At 38.7% G+C, this 16,157-nt stretch overlaps 1 protein-coding gene across 1 annotated transcript in view; it reads left to right on the top strand.

The window, feature by feature from the left end:
- Positions 1 to 16,157, top strand: part of PRDM5 (PR/SET domain 5) — a 462,601-nt gene that overhangs the window by 113,511 nt on the left and 332,933 nt on the right. The window contains exons 5-8 of the mRNA XM_073571995.1: positions 5,381 to 5,567; positions 7,599 to 7,773; positions 13,593 to 13,685; positions 14,043 to 14,161. Coding sequence (XP_073428096.1) covers positions 5,381 to 5,567; positions 7,599 to 7,773; positions 13,593 to 13,685; positions 14,043 to 14,161 — 574 coding nt within the window. The remainder of the gene's footprint in view (positions 1 to 5,380; positions 5,568 to 7,598; positions 7,774 to 13,592; positions 13,686 to 14,042; positions 14,162 to 16,157) is intronic.

The following is a 16,157-nucleotide window of genomic DNA, read 5'->3' as shown; positions in this document are numbered from 1 at the left end:
TAATGATTGAAAAACAGGTGGATATGGTGCCCAGCTGCGAACTGGAAGATATCCTGGACTGTGTACAGCTGTGTGAGTAAAGAGACAGTGATGCAGCAGTGCAAAACACCCACAGGAACTAGTCAGAGGAGGACTAGTGTGTGTAGTGCTGGCAACATGTAATGCTGTGTGAATAGAGTCTTGGATACGGTACATAGACACCCACGGGAACTAGTCAGTGGAAGACTGGCATGTTTATTGTCTGTAAAATGAAGGATGCCATATAATATATATTCTGCAATTGATGAAATGGATACTAGTTATATGCACTGAAGTTATATACACTTGTGTGGATTTGACTTTAATGCTGTGATGAAACACATTAAAGAGACTTGTGTTTGAATTTTGTGGGTCACTGCCTCTTCACTGCGCACGGTGCTGCCGCTGCCTTTCAGCACTCAAAAACAGATCTATATATACTGTAAATATATATTGTAGAGATAAATGGGCTTTCTACTGACCACATACAAAAATGTATAAGAGATCGAAGGTCAAATCACAATTGAGCTCAACAGTGGCTTAAATAAGAGTGGAGGATAGTATTAAAGGGTTTGTCCACTACGAGGACAACCTCTTCTTGATCTAAATGTTTGGCCCCAATTAAAATAAAAAGCTTCTACTTTCCTCGCGAGCCTTTTCAGATTTGTCAGCACTCGCGGTCCTGGATCTCTTGTGTGTTTGTTGTGACTCGTGAGCCTGATGCCCAATCAGCACTGGCATCACTGTCTCTGCCTTAGTACAAATTAAACATAATGAGGAAGTTAGGGCTGCAGCTGATCTCTGAAAGTAGAAAAATCATTTTTCTCAAAATTTGTTACCTCTAGCCCTTTCTACCCAGCCAAGGATAATATTTTTTGTTAGTATCTTTATTGTTCTTTGCACATTTATCATCTCGTATGTCAGTGTATGTCTGACAGATGTTGTTTCCCTGGTTGTCCTATATATGCTACATTTTGAGGTATGTAGATTAGACTCTGCTTGTAAACATTTTGTTTGGTGCTATTTTTGTTTCTGTGATTTTTTTTAGGCATATCAAATAAAATTACATGTTTTTAGTGGGGCTTATGTTTTATGGCCCTATATACTTTTGACCGCCAAATAAAGAAGTGTGGGTACCATAAATAAATCACTTATGTATAAAGTGGTAAGGCAAACGATGTGGTAAGAAAATTCTATGTAATAACAGGAGAGAAAGAACCGCATAAATTAAAGTCCATTCACACCCAAAGTAACACAAAATACAAATATAATTTTGTTGAGTAGTTTATACCGGAATACATATATTTAAAAAAAAAATAAAAATACACAACTACCCATAGCAAAATAATTATGGGGAAGACCACAGGAGCCCACACACATAATAATCTCGTCATTAAAGTATATGTATATGAATCACCATGTAATAAAATCAGTGCAGTATATGCACAATACAAAATAAAGAGATACGGGAAGAAAATCAATATCACATAATAAGTAGGAAATGAATAAGCAATTACTTAAGTATAAACTTAACAAATCCAGTGGCTTCCGGGATAAAGTATTCCAATGCAGTGTGCTGCCACTAATTGCAGCTTCTTCAGGAGAAATTGTAAATATATACAATGTAGCCTTAACAAACTCAATTAGCGCAATGTAATCAAAGTATCTGTGTAAAACTCTGCCCACGTGTGAAGATACACGGAGGTTGGATGAAAGGTAATGATGTAGATGATAGGAAGTGATGATCATATAAGCAAACAGAAATAATATACATGATCCAAAATAATTATGTCTGCTACTGTTGACAAACCCAAAATAAAAATGGCACCAACGTATGGGTAATTAAAGCCTATATCACAGCACACCTAAAAATAACTTAGTCACTGATAGAACTGATATATCACAAATGTGCATATGCGTAGATACAGTGGGGAAAAACATATTTAGTCAGCCAACAATTGTGCAAGTTCTCCCACTTAAAAAGATGAGAGGCCTGTAATTGACATCATAGGTAGACCACAACTATGAGAGTCAAAATGAGAAAACAAATCCAGAAAATCACCTTGTCTGATTTGGCAAGATTTATTTTGCAAATTATGGTGTAAAAATAAGTATTTGGTCACCTAAAAACATGCAAGATTTCTGGCTCTCACAGACCTGTAACTTCTTTAAGAGGCTCCTCTATCCTCCACTCATTACCTGTAGTAATGGCACCTGTTTGAACTTGTTATCAGTATAAAAGGCACCTGTCCACAACCTCAGTCACACTCCAAACTCCACTATGGTGAAGACCAAAGATCTGTCAAAGGACACCAGAAACAAAATTGTGGCTCTGCTCCAGGCTACGAAGACTGAATCTGCAATAGCTAAGCAGCTTGGTGTGATTAAATCAACTGTGGGAGCAATAATAAGAAAATGGAAGACATACAAGACCACTGATAATATCCCTCGATCTGAGGCTCCACGCAAGATATCGCCCTGTGGGTTCAAAATGATCACGGTAAAGCAAAAATACTAGAACCACACGGGGGACCTAGTGAATGACCAGCATAGAGCTGGGTCCACCGTAACAATGACTACCATCAGTAGCACACTACGCCACCAGGTACACAGATCCTGCAGTGCCTGACGTGTCCCCCTGCTACATGTCTGGACCTGTCTGAAGTTTGATAGAAAGCATTTGGATTATCCAGAAGAGTATTGAGAGAATGTCATATGGTCTGATGAAACCAAAGTAGAACTGTTTGGTAGAAACAAAACTCGTCATGTTTGGAGGAGACAGAATGCTGAGTTGCATCCGAAGAACACAATACCTACTGTGAAGCATAGTGGTGGCAACATCATGCTTTGGGGCTGTTTCTCTGCAAAGGGACCGTGACGACTGATCCGTGTACATGAAAGAATGAATGGGGCCATGCATCGTGAGATTTTGAGTGCAAACCTCCTTCCATCAGCAAGGGCATTGAAGATGTAACTTGGATGGATCTTTCAGCATTATTATTATTATTATTATTTATTATTGCACCATTTATTCCATGGCGCTTTACATGTGAGGAGGAGTATACATAATAAATACAAGTACAGTAATCTTAAACAATACAAGTCACAACTGGTACAGGATGAGAGAGGATCCTGTCCGTGAGGGCTCACCATCTACAAGGGATGGGTGAGGATACAGTAGGCGGGGGTAGAGCTGGTCATGCAACGGTTTGGTGGCTCGGTGGTTGCTGCAGGTTGTAGGCTTGTCGGAAGAGGTAGGTCTTCAGGTTCCTTTTGAAGGTTTCCATGGTAGGCGAGAGTCTGATATGTTGTGGTAGAGAGTTCCAGAGTAGGGGTGATGCACAGGAGAAATCTTTTATGCGATTGTGGGAAGAGGAGATAAGAGGGGAGTAGAGAAGGAGATCTTGTGAGGATTGGAGGTTGCGTGCAGGTAAGTACCGGGAGACGAGGTCACAGATGTATGGAGGACTCAGGTTCTGGATGGCTTTGTATGTTATGGTTTTGAACTGGAGTCTTTGGGTAATGGGGAGCCAGTGCAGGGATTGACAGAGGGGAGAGGCTGGGGAATAGCAGGGAGATAGGTGGATTTGTCAAGCAGCAGAGTTTAGAATAAATTGGAGGGGTGCGAGAGTGTTAGCGGGGAGGCCACAGAGCAGAAGGTTGCAGTAATGATCCCAAGCACACCACCAGGTCAGTGACGGAGTGACTTCATAAATAGCATATGAAGGTCCTGGAGTGGCCTTGCCAGTCTCCACATCTCAATCCCATAGAAAACCTTTGGAGAGATTTGAAAATCCATGTTGCCCAGAGACAGGCCCAAAACATCACTGCTCTAAAGGAGATCTGCATGGAGGAATGGGTCAACATACCACCAACAGTGTGTGCCAACCTTGTGAAGACTTACAGAAAACGTTTGACCTCTGTCATTGCCAACAAAAGATATGTAACAAAATATTGAGATGAACTTTTGCTAATGACCAAATACTTATTTTCCACCATAATTTGCAAAAAAAAATGTTGCCAAATCAGAAAAGGTGAGTTTCTGGATTTGTTTTCTCATTTTCACTCTCATAGTTGTGGTCGCCCTATGATGTTAATTACAGGCCTCTCTCATCTTTTTAAGTGGGAGAACTAGCACAATTGGTGGCTGACTAAATACTTTTCTTCCATACTGTACAAAGAGTTGAGAATGCATAATGAATGTCAAAGCTAAAAATAGCATGAGCATACAAATCAATGATGGCGCCCATGTTTGGGCATTTTGAGCGTATATCACAGCTCATGTGAGCCTTCAAATAACTAATAACAATAAAAATAAAATCATTGCTTGTTACTGCGGCATCACATACCAACAGGAGTTCCTGAGACACAACAAGAGCTAATAGCTGTTTCGCTTGAAATACGCTTCCTCTGAGATTGTTCAGTGGAAGCATGTTTCACATGAAACAGCTATTAGCTTTTACTATATCTCTACTATCCTTGTTGGTATCCGATGCCACAATAAACAAGCAATGATTTTATTTACCTTCAGATCGATAGTGCCCATTCTTTACTCTTGGATTTCTGTCAGTCATCATAATCTTTGGTCTAGGGAACATAAGAGTGACTAAAACCTGAGTACAGAGACTGAGATTATTTGTAGTCAGAAACCATTAGTTTATCACAAGTTTCTATAGCATACACACAGAATAAGTTGAGTATGGACCATAATTGAACCTAAGTTGCCTGAGTGTATCTAGCTGGCCAGGAGAAAGTTAATATGTGTTCAAGATAGTATACAACCAAGTCTGAGAGAACAGCCTCTCAGATTGCTGCATTAATAGAAATTACAAAATGGGTGAACTTTACATAGCGTGTAATAATTTGTTATGCATGCTTACCAATCATGAATGTGATCTTTGGCTAAATATACCTTCATACACCCCAGAATCAAGTACATAATTCACATGTTTCTATAAGCCTACATCTGGCAGCAGACAGACTGGTGTGTGCCATTTTGAACCTTATTTACCTAAGGCGATGAGATTTTTCACTTCAGTTAACAACAACGCGTGTCTACCATATGTAAGAACGTGGGCTTCATGCCAAGATAGACAAGACATGTTACACTCAAATGCTAACTCTGGCTAAACTATTCATGAACAGTGTTTTATTAAGCCATGATGTCTGTGCACTTTACAATTATTTTTACCTTTTACTATTAAGATTACTATTGTAAAAATTATCAATAAAACAGTAATTAAGGGAAAATCTAATTAAGATAACTTAAAGAGTAGTGTATTTTTATAGCTCCGGTTTGTAAACCTTAACTTAAACTTGAACTTTATTTACTCTTTAATGTTTTTTTTTGTTGCTGTTTAAGGAAGGAGAGAACATATTTTATTTGGCTGTTGATGACATAGACACAGACACTGAACTACTTATTGGCTACCTAGACAGCGATATGGAAGAAGCCGAAGAAGAGACCAAAGAGGTTGTGAGTGTGGTCACTAAAGAAGAGGAAGAGAACGTAAAAGAAGTCCAGCAGTCTGGAGAGAAAAGTGAAACAGGTTAATTTTATTGTCTTGAAAGAAACGCATTGTCTTTTAGTCTAGAATGTGTAAAGTGTTAGCTTTAGAATTATTCTATAAGCATTTGGCGAGTGATTGCAAAGTCATAAGTGAAACACATAGAGAAGTCTTTTAAGGTAAGAAACAAGATACGACATAGCACTGAACAGTAAAGAAAGATAGCCACATCAACACTTGTTGATGCTTAAGAATGAAAAGATTATAATCAAGTCTGTGTGCATTTTGTCTCTCGTGTGTCAACCATATTACCTCCATTTTGCAAGTGTGGTACATCGTTGCTTTTTTTTCTCATCCTTTTGTAAAAACTGAAGAAGTTGAGCTATCTAAGTTGTTATATATCAATTGCCTCTTAACAATGGATCAGTGAAAAACTGATGACACACCAAAGAAAAAAAATATGACTTACGTTATTCATCAATGTTTATCAGATCCCCATAGACTTTAGGTCTGCAAAATGGAGGAGACTAAGACATGCACTGAGTCTCATAGATCAGGCACTCTGATCCATTTTTAAAACAGACGTGTCTATGGATCCATGGGTCCGTGTGCTGTCTTTCAAAATAAAAAGGCTGTGCATTATGTTTGGTAAGCAGAACGAAAAATCTCCTATCACACATGTTAAATGTATCAATAAGGATTCAGTGGAATAGTTCAGTGAAAAAACATTATACCATACAGTATTCGGAAAACAGTACATGTATATATATTTTTTAAAATGGGACACTGATCATATGGGTTATGGAAGCTGTTTTATGCCACATGGCATATGTATTACGGCACTGAACATTTTCAATGCTCCTCAAAAAATTCTGTTACTATAAATTTTACACAATCTAAGCAAAGGACAATGCAAAATGATGTCTGTTTACAGTGTTTTTAGTTGAAGAGATCTAAAAGTGTCCATCATATGACAAATAACTTTGGAACTTGAAGGAACTTATGATGGGGTCTGCTGGCTTCTATCATGGTGTCTGGTATTTTAATGAACAAAGGCACATTCTGTCCCCTTCATTGCCCTATGGTAGGAGGGCACTAGCCCTAGCAAGAGGCAATAAAGGTGTGGTGTCAACCTTAGGAAACTTCTAACAGGTTTGCAGCAGACATTTTGCAGAGAAGTAGACAGAGCACAAGAACTCTGCAGCACCATCATTACTAAGGAGAGCACAAAGTATATTGACTATACATCTCATATGTATAGTCAAATTTAAATTTCACTGCTGGATTGCCTGTAACATACATGTGATTATGATTTTAGCAGTTAAGTCCAAAAATCTGTTTGATTTTTCTTTTAGTGAAAGATGGAGTCTGTAATCTTAAAATGGAATAAATTCCCAGATGCATAAACACTAAACCTCACCATACACTTAACATAGCTAAAGATGGAAAATCCCAGCACCCATTTGATATGAATAACGAAACCTATTGCATTGTGCAATCTAAAAATCTGCAATATTTTGGTCTAAGCAGCTGGACATTCATCAGACTTATTGCCATAATGATACACGAGATAGAGAACAGTGCTGGCAACATGGGTGATGTCAATTGTAGTGATTCTAGCTTAGTGATTTTATTCATTTGTTAGTGATTTTGCCAATTATTAGTGATTCTATTGTCTGTTTACCATTATGGTAATTGGTGTGATGAAGGTCTAGTTGTTTGGGCAAAAATAATAAAAGAAGTTTCATTATTCTATCCAAAGGAGTGCTGGGATCTTCCTTACATGTTTAAATACGGCATGGCCTCCTACCCTTGCACCCACTGAGACGGTGTGATGTGTAGCCTTTACAAGACTTTAGATAGCTTTCGCCGGAATGATGTTTCGGACGATCGTTAGGCCGATTACTATCTTCCTGCATCTTCCATACATAGGAGTGCTCAGCTGGAGGAGAGAGGACCACTGCCAGACATCTCGTAAAGAAGTAGTAAATAGCCCTGGTTATTTCAGACATAAACTCACAACTGCATACTAAGAGCATAGTCTGTTATGTGCACCTCTGTTTATTTTTTTAGAGCACAACAATTGTAAGGATGATCACGACTGCCCACTTTGTGAATCTAATTTTCCAAGTCAGGAAATTTTAGCAGAACATCTTCAAGCTCTGCATCAAAAGCCGAGTGAAGAAAAGGAGTTCAAGTGTAGGAACTGCGGCAAGAAGTTCCCAGTAAAACAAGCTCTCCAACGACAGTATGTACCTCTCATTAGTTTTTATGCAAGCTGTCCATCTTAGCTGTCTTATAAACTTCTTAAATGTGTGGTGAAGGTGGAAGTGTAGACACATACTGACCATGAATAACAATTAGTGCAAGTAAAAAGCAAACTCCTGTCTGTAGCAGCCAATTACTTGTAACTTTTCTTGTGGTGGTCTTTCAATACAATCAGTGACCTACTGTAACTGGTTGTTTTGGTAGTATTTCAGTTATCCATTTGCACTGCTTTGTATTAGTAACCCCCAATGTGTACCATGTCTACTACTGACCTCATTCTGTCTCTTCTGTATCCTTTGTTGCCTGGTGTTCTGTGGTTGGATTCTTTCTCCACGTTCATACATATCATATGTGGCCATCTAGGTGTTGTATAAGCCGCACACAAGTGATGGCAAAGTTGTGCATAGGATGATGCTTGGAAAGGAAAATGCTGAGTGCAAAGGTTTTTTGTTCTATATGATGTTACCATTGATAACAGTATAAAACCATAAAACTATTGTAATTGAAAACAATGGGATCGGTTTTGTCATTAGTTTTCTATGATGTTCTTATACTAGGGAAGGAATCATGTTGGGAGGGTGTGAAAAAAAGGGTCCTTTGTGTAAAAAAATGATGAGCAAAAGATGGTATCCATTAAAGCCCCCACCTACGTGCAAGTAAAACGTACCAAGTTTCATCTGTAATTTTCATTAGAGATTTATCAGATTTTCATCAGTTTAGTAAGAGTTCCATCAGTTTTTTTCACTGAGAAATAAAAGTTTCTCCACCTTCTCCTATATGTCAGTGAAAAAACGGACCTCACACAGATGACATCCAAATGATGTCAGATTCTTTCACTGAACCATAGACTTTGTAGAAAGTCAATAGCCACTTACAACACAAAGCCAAATAGCTTTTATATCACACACTGAATAGTGTTAATTCCACTAGTTTTACAGTACCAAAAAGAAAACCATAAGCATAAAATCCTTAGACTTATCTAGGCACTAATTAAATAATGTAGATGCTGACAATTCAGAAACGGCAGATCTAGTTTCAGTTCGGTTGCACAAAATAGCTACTGACCATAGCAACCAGTGATGCTTGCAGTTTGGTGCACACGGTCTGTGCAGATTCTTCTCAGCTATTCTGGCTTGTCTATCTTCAACTCCAACACAACCCACTCTGCTCAGCTTACCCTAGTCATTAGATTAATTGGTTCTAGTCATAGCTATCCACTTCAGCTAATCAGGACCTATTGTGCCCTTGCCTACCTGGTTTTTCTACTCACACCCATCTCTTCCCAATGCAAGGGGGCTGAGCACTTGAGCACTGTCTGCCAATCCATAGCATCTACAGAAGACCAGTTCTCCATGTGGGTCTTAGGAATCCTACAGGGTTATAAATTTATCTGAGTGTAAGGCGCATGCTTAATGACAAAAGAGTAACTTAGTAACTGCAAGAACCTGCCCCGATTTTTAGGTACCATTTTCCAGCCACCATGTTTTTGGAACAGGACAAAGTTTCTGCCCCTGTGAGGCTTCTGACTGGGATAAGAAGCAAGGAGTGTGATACTGAGTCACTTTTCACAGACAAGCCATGAGTCAGTGTAGTCAAGGGTTCCAAGGTCAAGAACTGGGAGGGTACATCATAAACAGAGAGAAAAGACAGAGGTAAAGTCAGGTAAATGTCTGAGGTCAGAGTATCAGGAAGATAGTGGATCAGAAAAAAAGGGGCTAGGCAAACAGATGGTCAGAACAAGGTCCAAGGTCTGGCAGCAATAGATCTACAAGCAAAGCACAAGGCACAGAGAAACAAACCACACCTATCTCAATCTATGCCTAACAGCTATCTGGGACTGACAGCCAAGATAAGGAGATGAATAATCAAAAGGAACAGGGAACACTTGACAAAAGCTCAACACTTACCAGTCTCAGATTGGACTGCTGAGCCATCAATCAAAACACAAATAGCCCAGAACGCCCCTGTACCGTACTAGATGACTGTGGTGTCAATCACCCTTTCTTATGGGGATTCTGTAAAGGTGACCTCAGGCTCCCTTAATTGCTGAGGAGCTCCATTTTGAGGAACTCCTTGGGCAACCCAGCTTTGCATGGATTGAGGTAGTGGGTGAATAAACTGGTCCACTACCAATCTTTCCAAGTACTGTGCCATAGAGCATACCTTTGGCTGCGGCAATTTTTGCACCAGATGTAACAGATCGAATATCTGGGACCGATGAACCTTGTTCCTGTGGGAGTGCCAGAGGTGTTTGCCTGCTGTGCCCTGACTTCCAGGATTATGCCCAAACATGCCATAGCCTCTGCCTTCAGCTATAGTACTCCTTGGCATCTTGCAGTGCAAGGTCATAGTACACTTTCTGTGGTTTCCCAGGAAGGTACGGAACTAGGACTTGTGCCTATTGCTTTGGAGGCAGTTTCTCCCTGTCTGCCCCACTCTTAGAGTCAAGAAAGCCTCAATTTCATAATCCAGATTCATTTTCTGCAAGTCTTCCCATACTTTTAGCCTTCGACGGATATGTCACTTGGGCTGGCGGAAGGTGCTGTCTCCTTGACACGGATAGTTTCTGCTAAGTGAACCATCTGCTTCTGATGCTGCTGTGGTTGTTGCTAATGCTAAAATTGCTGGATTAGAGATTTGTTGGTTTCCTGTTGTGTCTGCTGCTGCAACTGCAGATTGGCCTGGACCAGTTGCTTAGCAAGCTCCTCCATGCTTTCTGACTTTGTTTGCAGTGATGTAGCTGCCTTTACCCAGGACATTCAGTCTTTAAAATATAATCATCTGTGCACTTTGCGACTTGATACCCTCATTCAAACACTAATAGTAGGGGTTCACTTTCTCTGGAACTCATAGAACACACAGCCACATAGTTTTTATATCCCACATGGAATAGTGTGGATCTGGTTTGGTCACACATTGCAACCTTTGAGACCTATTGTGTTAGGATTTAACCCTAGCCTACGTGGTTTTCCTACAACTTGAATTGCTGATTGTCAATCAATTTCGGACATGTTTCCATGATTTTGCAAGGATCACTCAGTCCGAGGGGAAAAATCTGACAAGTGAACAGCCCAATAGACTCATAGGTATCAGTGCTACCCAGGAAAAAAAAAAACAGCATAAACAACTGTGATAAATCTGGTGAATTTTACCAGACACTGACTGTATGATTTTAGCAATGAATATTTGACTCTGAACACTGCTTCATTGCAGAGAATAACATATTTTAATACCCATTAGGGACCTAGGCGTACAAGAGACTGGTTGGACAGATGGGTCTCTGTTTTCTTCTCTCCACTTGCTGCCTTGGAGTGATAGGTCTCTCCATAGACATGCAGGCAAAGAGAAACCTATCAGTCACCGGCAGTGGGCGGGGAGAAGTCACCTGTCCGACTAGTCTCTTGTGCCGCTCTAATTTTAATGATTACACTATTTTTATAGTTGGCTGACTTTGTGACAGAAATTTATTTTTTGGTGAATCGTGTCACGCTTTAGACCAAGCATATGTCCTCATAAGCCATAACCATGCCTATTTTTGTCTAAGGAGCAGAAAGTTTCTGAATCACATAATACATTTTTTATGAGACTTACACCGGAATTCCGATGTATTTATCTTGGAATTTATTTGTTGATTTGTAGAAATTTTTCATTTGTACATATTTGTAGATTTGTCGAATTTTTTTTAAAGATACAATTGAGGTAAATTTGGAAATGGGTCTCAGTAGCTGGTAGAATATCTGAGACAGCTGCCTGATTTGCCCAAGTTATTAGCCTCTTGTGAGCCAGAATGGGAGCACGCATATTCTCAGTAGTATATAAATGACAAGATTGTATACATTTTATAAGATAATGTAAGTTGATATACAGTATAGTGTTTCTTGAAATTTAACTTGCAGAGAATGTTGATATATATATATATATATATTATTTGATTGTACAGTATTTGTCTTTAGCCACATTGATAATGTGGTCTTTCTGGATTTATGCAGCTGTAACATCAATTTTAAATCTATGTCGTGCTAGTATTTGCTTTATCAAACTGTAGTTTCTTGAGCCCACCACAGAATGCACCTTCCGTCTATAAAGAGCATAACATTTATCAATACTTAAACAGTGTACCATTGACCCCTTCCCTCCACAGCCAGTTTTCTTTTTTACCCTTTTTTAACTCTACTTCTTACAAGAGCCATTTTTAAAAAAATTTATTTATAGCTGTAAATTATATGAAAGTATCGCAGGAGCCATTTTACCAAGCCATTTTATCATTGCTCATGCTACTATGAGCAGCATACATGGCCTATACTTTCTATCATGGCATACAGAATTTTTGTCTCATGCACATCTGGAACGTTATTGGTTAGCAATTGGATAGGAAACTGCCAGCAGTGGAGTTTGATGATTTGTATGCCCAAATGCATTCAACATGGCAGAACATTTTTCGGGCAAAATTAATAACCTCATTGATAGCATGAAAGATGTGTAAGTGTGAATAATTCTGGGTGTGGTGCTCATACTTGATACTGATTAAATTGAGAGATTCTGAACATTTTTCGACTTATTCGTAATTTGCATATCATTGATCCTGAGATTTTTATTCTTTCATAATTCTTTCTTCTTGATGCTTCATTATCAGTGTTGTTATAGATATTCTTGAAAGTATTCTTATATGTGCAAAACCAACCTCATTTTATAAAGATCGATGCTTCGACATTTCGGAGAGAATGTGACCTCAAATAAGGTTCCCTCTAATATGCATCTGTTATCTAAATTAGAGTTTAAATTTTATTTCTTTTATTTAAATTTACACCCTATCCTCAATGATGCAAATATGACAAAAATTTGGAAAACTGTAGCACATATTTTTAAATGGTTTTCTGCTTCATCCAGTTGTTTCTTACTGGAGAGGTTGGACAATGATACCTCAAGATGTCTTGGTGATGTTATCTCCAAAATCAGCTATACACTCTACAGCAAGTCTTCTATTCTATTGAAAACGATAGACTTCACTTGTAATGCACTGATAAGCCTGGTCCTTAAAAGAGAGATTTACTCTTTGTTAGCGCCTCTGTGCTCTTGCATATAATTGAGAGAACTGGACAGTAGACCTCCAATTATAAACACCTTTAAATATACTCTCCAGTGCTCTTGGCAAATTGAGATAATATAGTAGGCACTTGTGTGCTTACAATTTGACAGATAATATATAATATACTAACAACATTTTTAATCACTCAATGACGGCAGTACAATTAGGAGTGAAAGAAAAAATACGAAGTAAAATATTTTCCTTTATAGATCACGTTGTCAGTATATTAATGTATTTGAGAAACACAGATATTGCCATGTAACCTATAGTTTCCAGGGTGTAAATGTGTATTCCCATCATAGAAGGTGATGAATAATCCCTAGGATATGCCAATATTTCCAATGCATGCTAAAAGGCTACTCTTTTGGCATATGTTGGATCATTGGGGCTCTGTATTGATATTGATGTGGTCAGGTTATGCATTAAGGCTTTACTCGTGAATTCAAAGAATGTGTTCAAAAGCATGTGAGGACATCCTTTGTCAGGTCCCTAACTGTCCCATGTGATGGCTAGAAAGATTTAGCGGGAACATCCTAAACTATCAGAAAGGGATTGTATACTGTAGAGGTATTCCACCACGTTTTATGATAGAAACCCTACTTGTTTCTAAGGGTCATCTTTTAATATGACATTTGTGTGAAAGTTGAACATAAGATCGATATACAGCGTTTTGCTGTTGCATTCTAGACTCTAAACTGTTCTCTTTTCTTTAGTGTACTTCAGTGCTCAGAAAGTATCGTCTCCGGAGACACTTCAGGGAGTTATCAGTGTTCCGTTTGCAATACCTTCTTCGGCTCAGCGTTGAGGTTTTGTGTTTGAATTACTGAACTGCTGTCTAATTTCTGGCTTCCCTTTTTGCATGCCTGCTTTCAAGTTTCTTCTTGTTCTTTTTTCGACATCTAACCAAGAAAAAGAAGTTCCTCCTTACCTCCTATTTAGGTAATGCACGTGTTAATTTGTGTTTATAATATATGACAGTGGTCTCTTACCTGTGACTCTATAGCTGTTGTAACGCTACAACTCCTAGCATGCCAGGGCTTGTGGCTTTCCCATACCTGAAAAGTACAGGTTGAAGACCAATGTTATAAGGCATGCTTGAATTATAAATTGTACAATTTTACCCAATTCTTCACATTTTTAATCAACCATTATTTTCATTACAGTTTTGATCAACACAGAGAGGCTTGTAAAGGAGATGTCAGATTTATATGCAAGTCTGATAGTTGTGGGAAGAAATTTAGAAGCAAAGATGCCCTGAAAAAGCACAAAGAAAATGTGCATGGTATGTTCTGTGAGTGGATGAGCAAATTAGATACATACTCATATCTATAGGATATAAGGCCTGTTTGCCTTGTTCATAGTTTTTCCATAGTGTATGACAAAAAAAGTCTCTTTTTCTATTTTTTCGGGGACTGTCATTAAATCTTAAGATAAGTATATTCTCTTCTATGTAACTGTTTTTTTTCTAGTAACTTAACCCCTTAACGACCGCCGATACGCCTTTTAACGGCGGCAGTTAAGGGTACTTATGCCACAGCGCCAAGGCACTGAGGAATAAGGGTATAGCACCCCCCAGAGTTGGAATTTGGAATTTCTCCAGGGTCTCAGCTACTCAGGGTAGCCAAGACCCCAGAAAACATGATTCGGGTCAGTTTTTACCGACCCCAGTGTTGCGATCGTCGGTATTAACGGTATAACGGCAATCGCAAAAAAAATTCAAATTTTCCATTTACTTTCTCTCTCCTCTGATATGATCGCACAGAGAGAAATAAGGTTCCCCAATCCTCCCCTGGTACCTCCGGTGTCCCTGCAACCTCCTTTGAAGTCTCCCGGGCCTCCGGCGTCTTCTTCCGAGAGAAAATGGCAGGCGCATGCACAGTGCACTTGCCGAGATCTGCCGGCTGGCACCCGGCAACAATAGTAAATTTTTCCTATTGGTTCAATTTGATCACTGTTATAAACCCTATCACAGTTATCAAAATAAAAAAATAGTATATGAAACCCCTCCTTATCACCCCCTTAGTTAGCTAAAAATACTAAAATTAAAGCTAAAAATAAAATTAAAAAAACAAATTTGTTTCCATTTTTGTCACAAAAAATATCTTAGAATCAGTGGGATACGTTGAAGCTCTCCAGAGCTATAACCTCATAAACTGACAGTGGTCAGAATTGTAAAAATTGGCTTTGTCATAAAGTACCAAATTGGCTTTGTCACTAAGGGGTTAATCTATACTCTTCATCAGAAAACAACCAAATGCTGTGCTGTGTGGGAAGTCCCCATCCACACAATCTACAAGGAGTAGGTCGTGTCCTTACCTCGGCCCTCTCTTTTTGCTGGCTTTTAGCGTTCAGCTGATTTAACTATTGGGAGTTGGGAGTATATAATTGAAACCAGAAGTTTACATACACTATATAAAAAGACACACATGCATGTTTTTCTCAATATTTTATATGAAATCAGAATAAACCTTTCCCATTTTAGGACAATTAGGATTACCATAATTATTAATATTTACCAAATGCCAGAATAATGTTTTAAGGCATTTTTATTATTTACTGCAGAGTAAAAAGTTTACATACACTAAGATTTCTATGCCTTTAAACAATTCTAGACTGCCCATATGACGATGTTATGTGTTTGGAAGCTTCTGATAGTTTTATTGTCACGATCTGTGTTAATTAGAGACACACCTGAGGATGTATTTTAATGCACACCTGAAACACACTGCTTCTTTGTGTAGCTACATGGGAAAGTCTAAAGAAATGAGCCAAGATATAAGGAAGAGAATTATGGACTTGCACAAATCTGGCTTCTCCTTGGGTACAATTTCAAGATACCTGAAGGTGCCTTGTTCATCTGTACAATTATACTCATGTACAAACAAGATGGGAATGTCCAGTCATCATACTGTTCAGGAAGTAGACGGGTTATGTATCCCAGAGATGAATGTGCTTTGGTCTGACATGTGCATATCAACTCAAGAACAAAAGCAAAATACCTTGTGAAGATGATGGCGGAAGCTGGTAAGATTGTGTCAATATCCACAGTGAAACAAGTACTGTATCAACAGATATTGAGAAAAACATGCATATGTGTCTTTTTATATAGTGTATGTAAACTTCAGGTTTCAACTGTATATGTCCATATACAGAAGGTGCTGGGTCCTAGTAGATCCCAGTCAGCTCTACACAGGACTTGCGTCTTTTTCTCCTGTAAATTGGGCTCCTATAAATGCCCAAGCAACAGTGAAAACATGCTCAAATTAACAAAAAGTCAT

Source organism: Dendrobates tinctorius, unplaced genomic scaffold (genome assembly GCF_039654945.1).
Source record: "Dendrobates tinctorius isolate UK_male_01 unplaced genomic scaffold, ASM3965494v1 ptg000030l, whole genome shotgun sequence".
Classification (NCBI taxonomy): Eukaryota; Metazoa; Chordata; class Amphibia; order Anura; family Dendrobatidae; genus Dendrobates; species Dendrobates tinctorius.
Note: the sequence above shows the minus strand (reverse complement) of the source record. Positions and strands in the feature narration are given on the sequence as shown.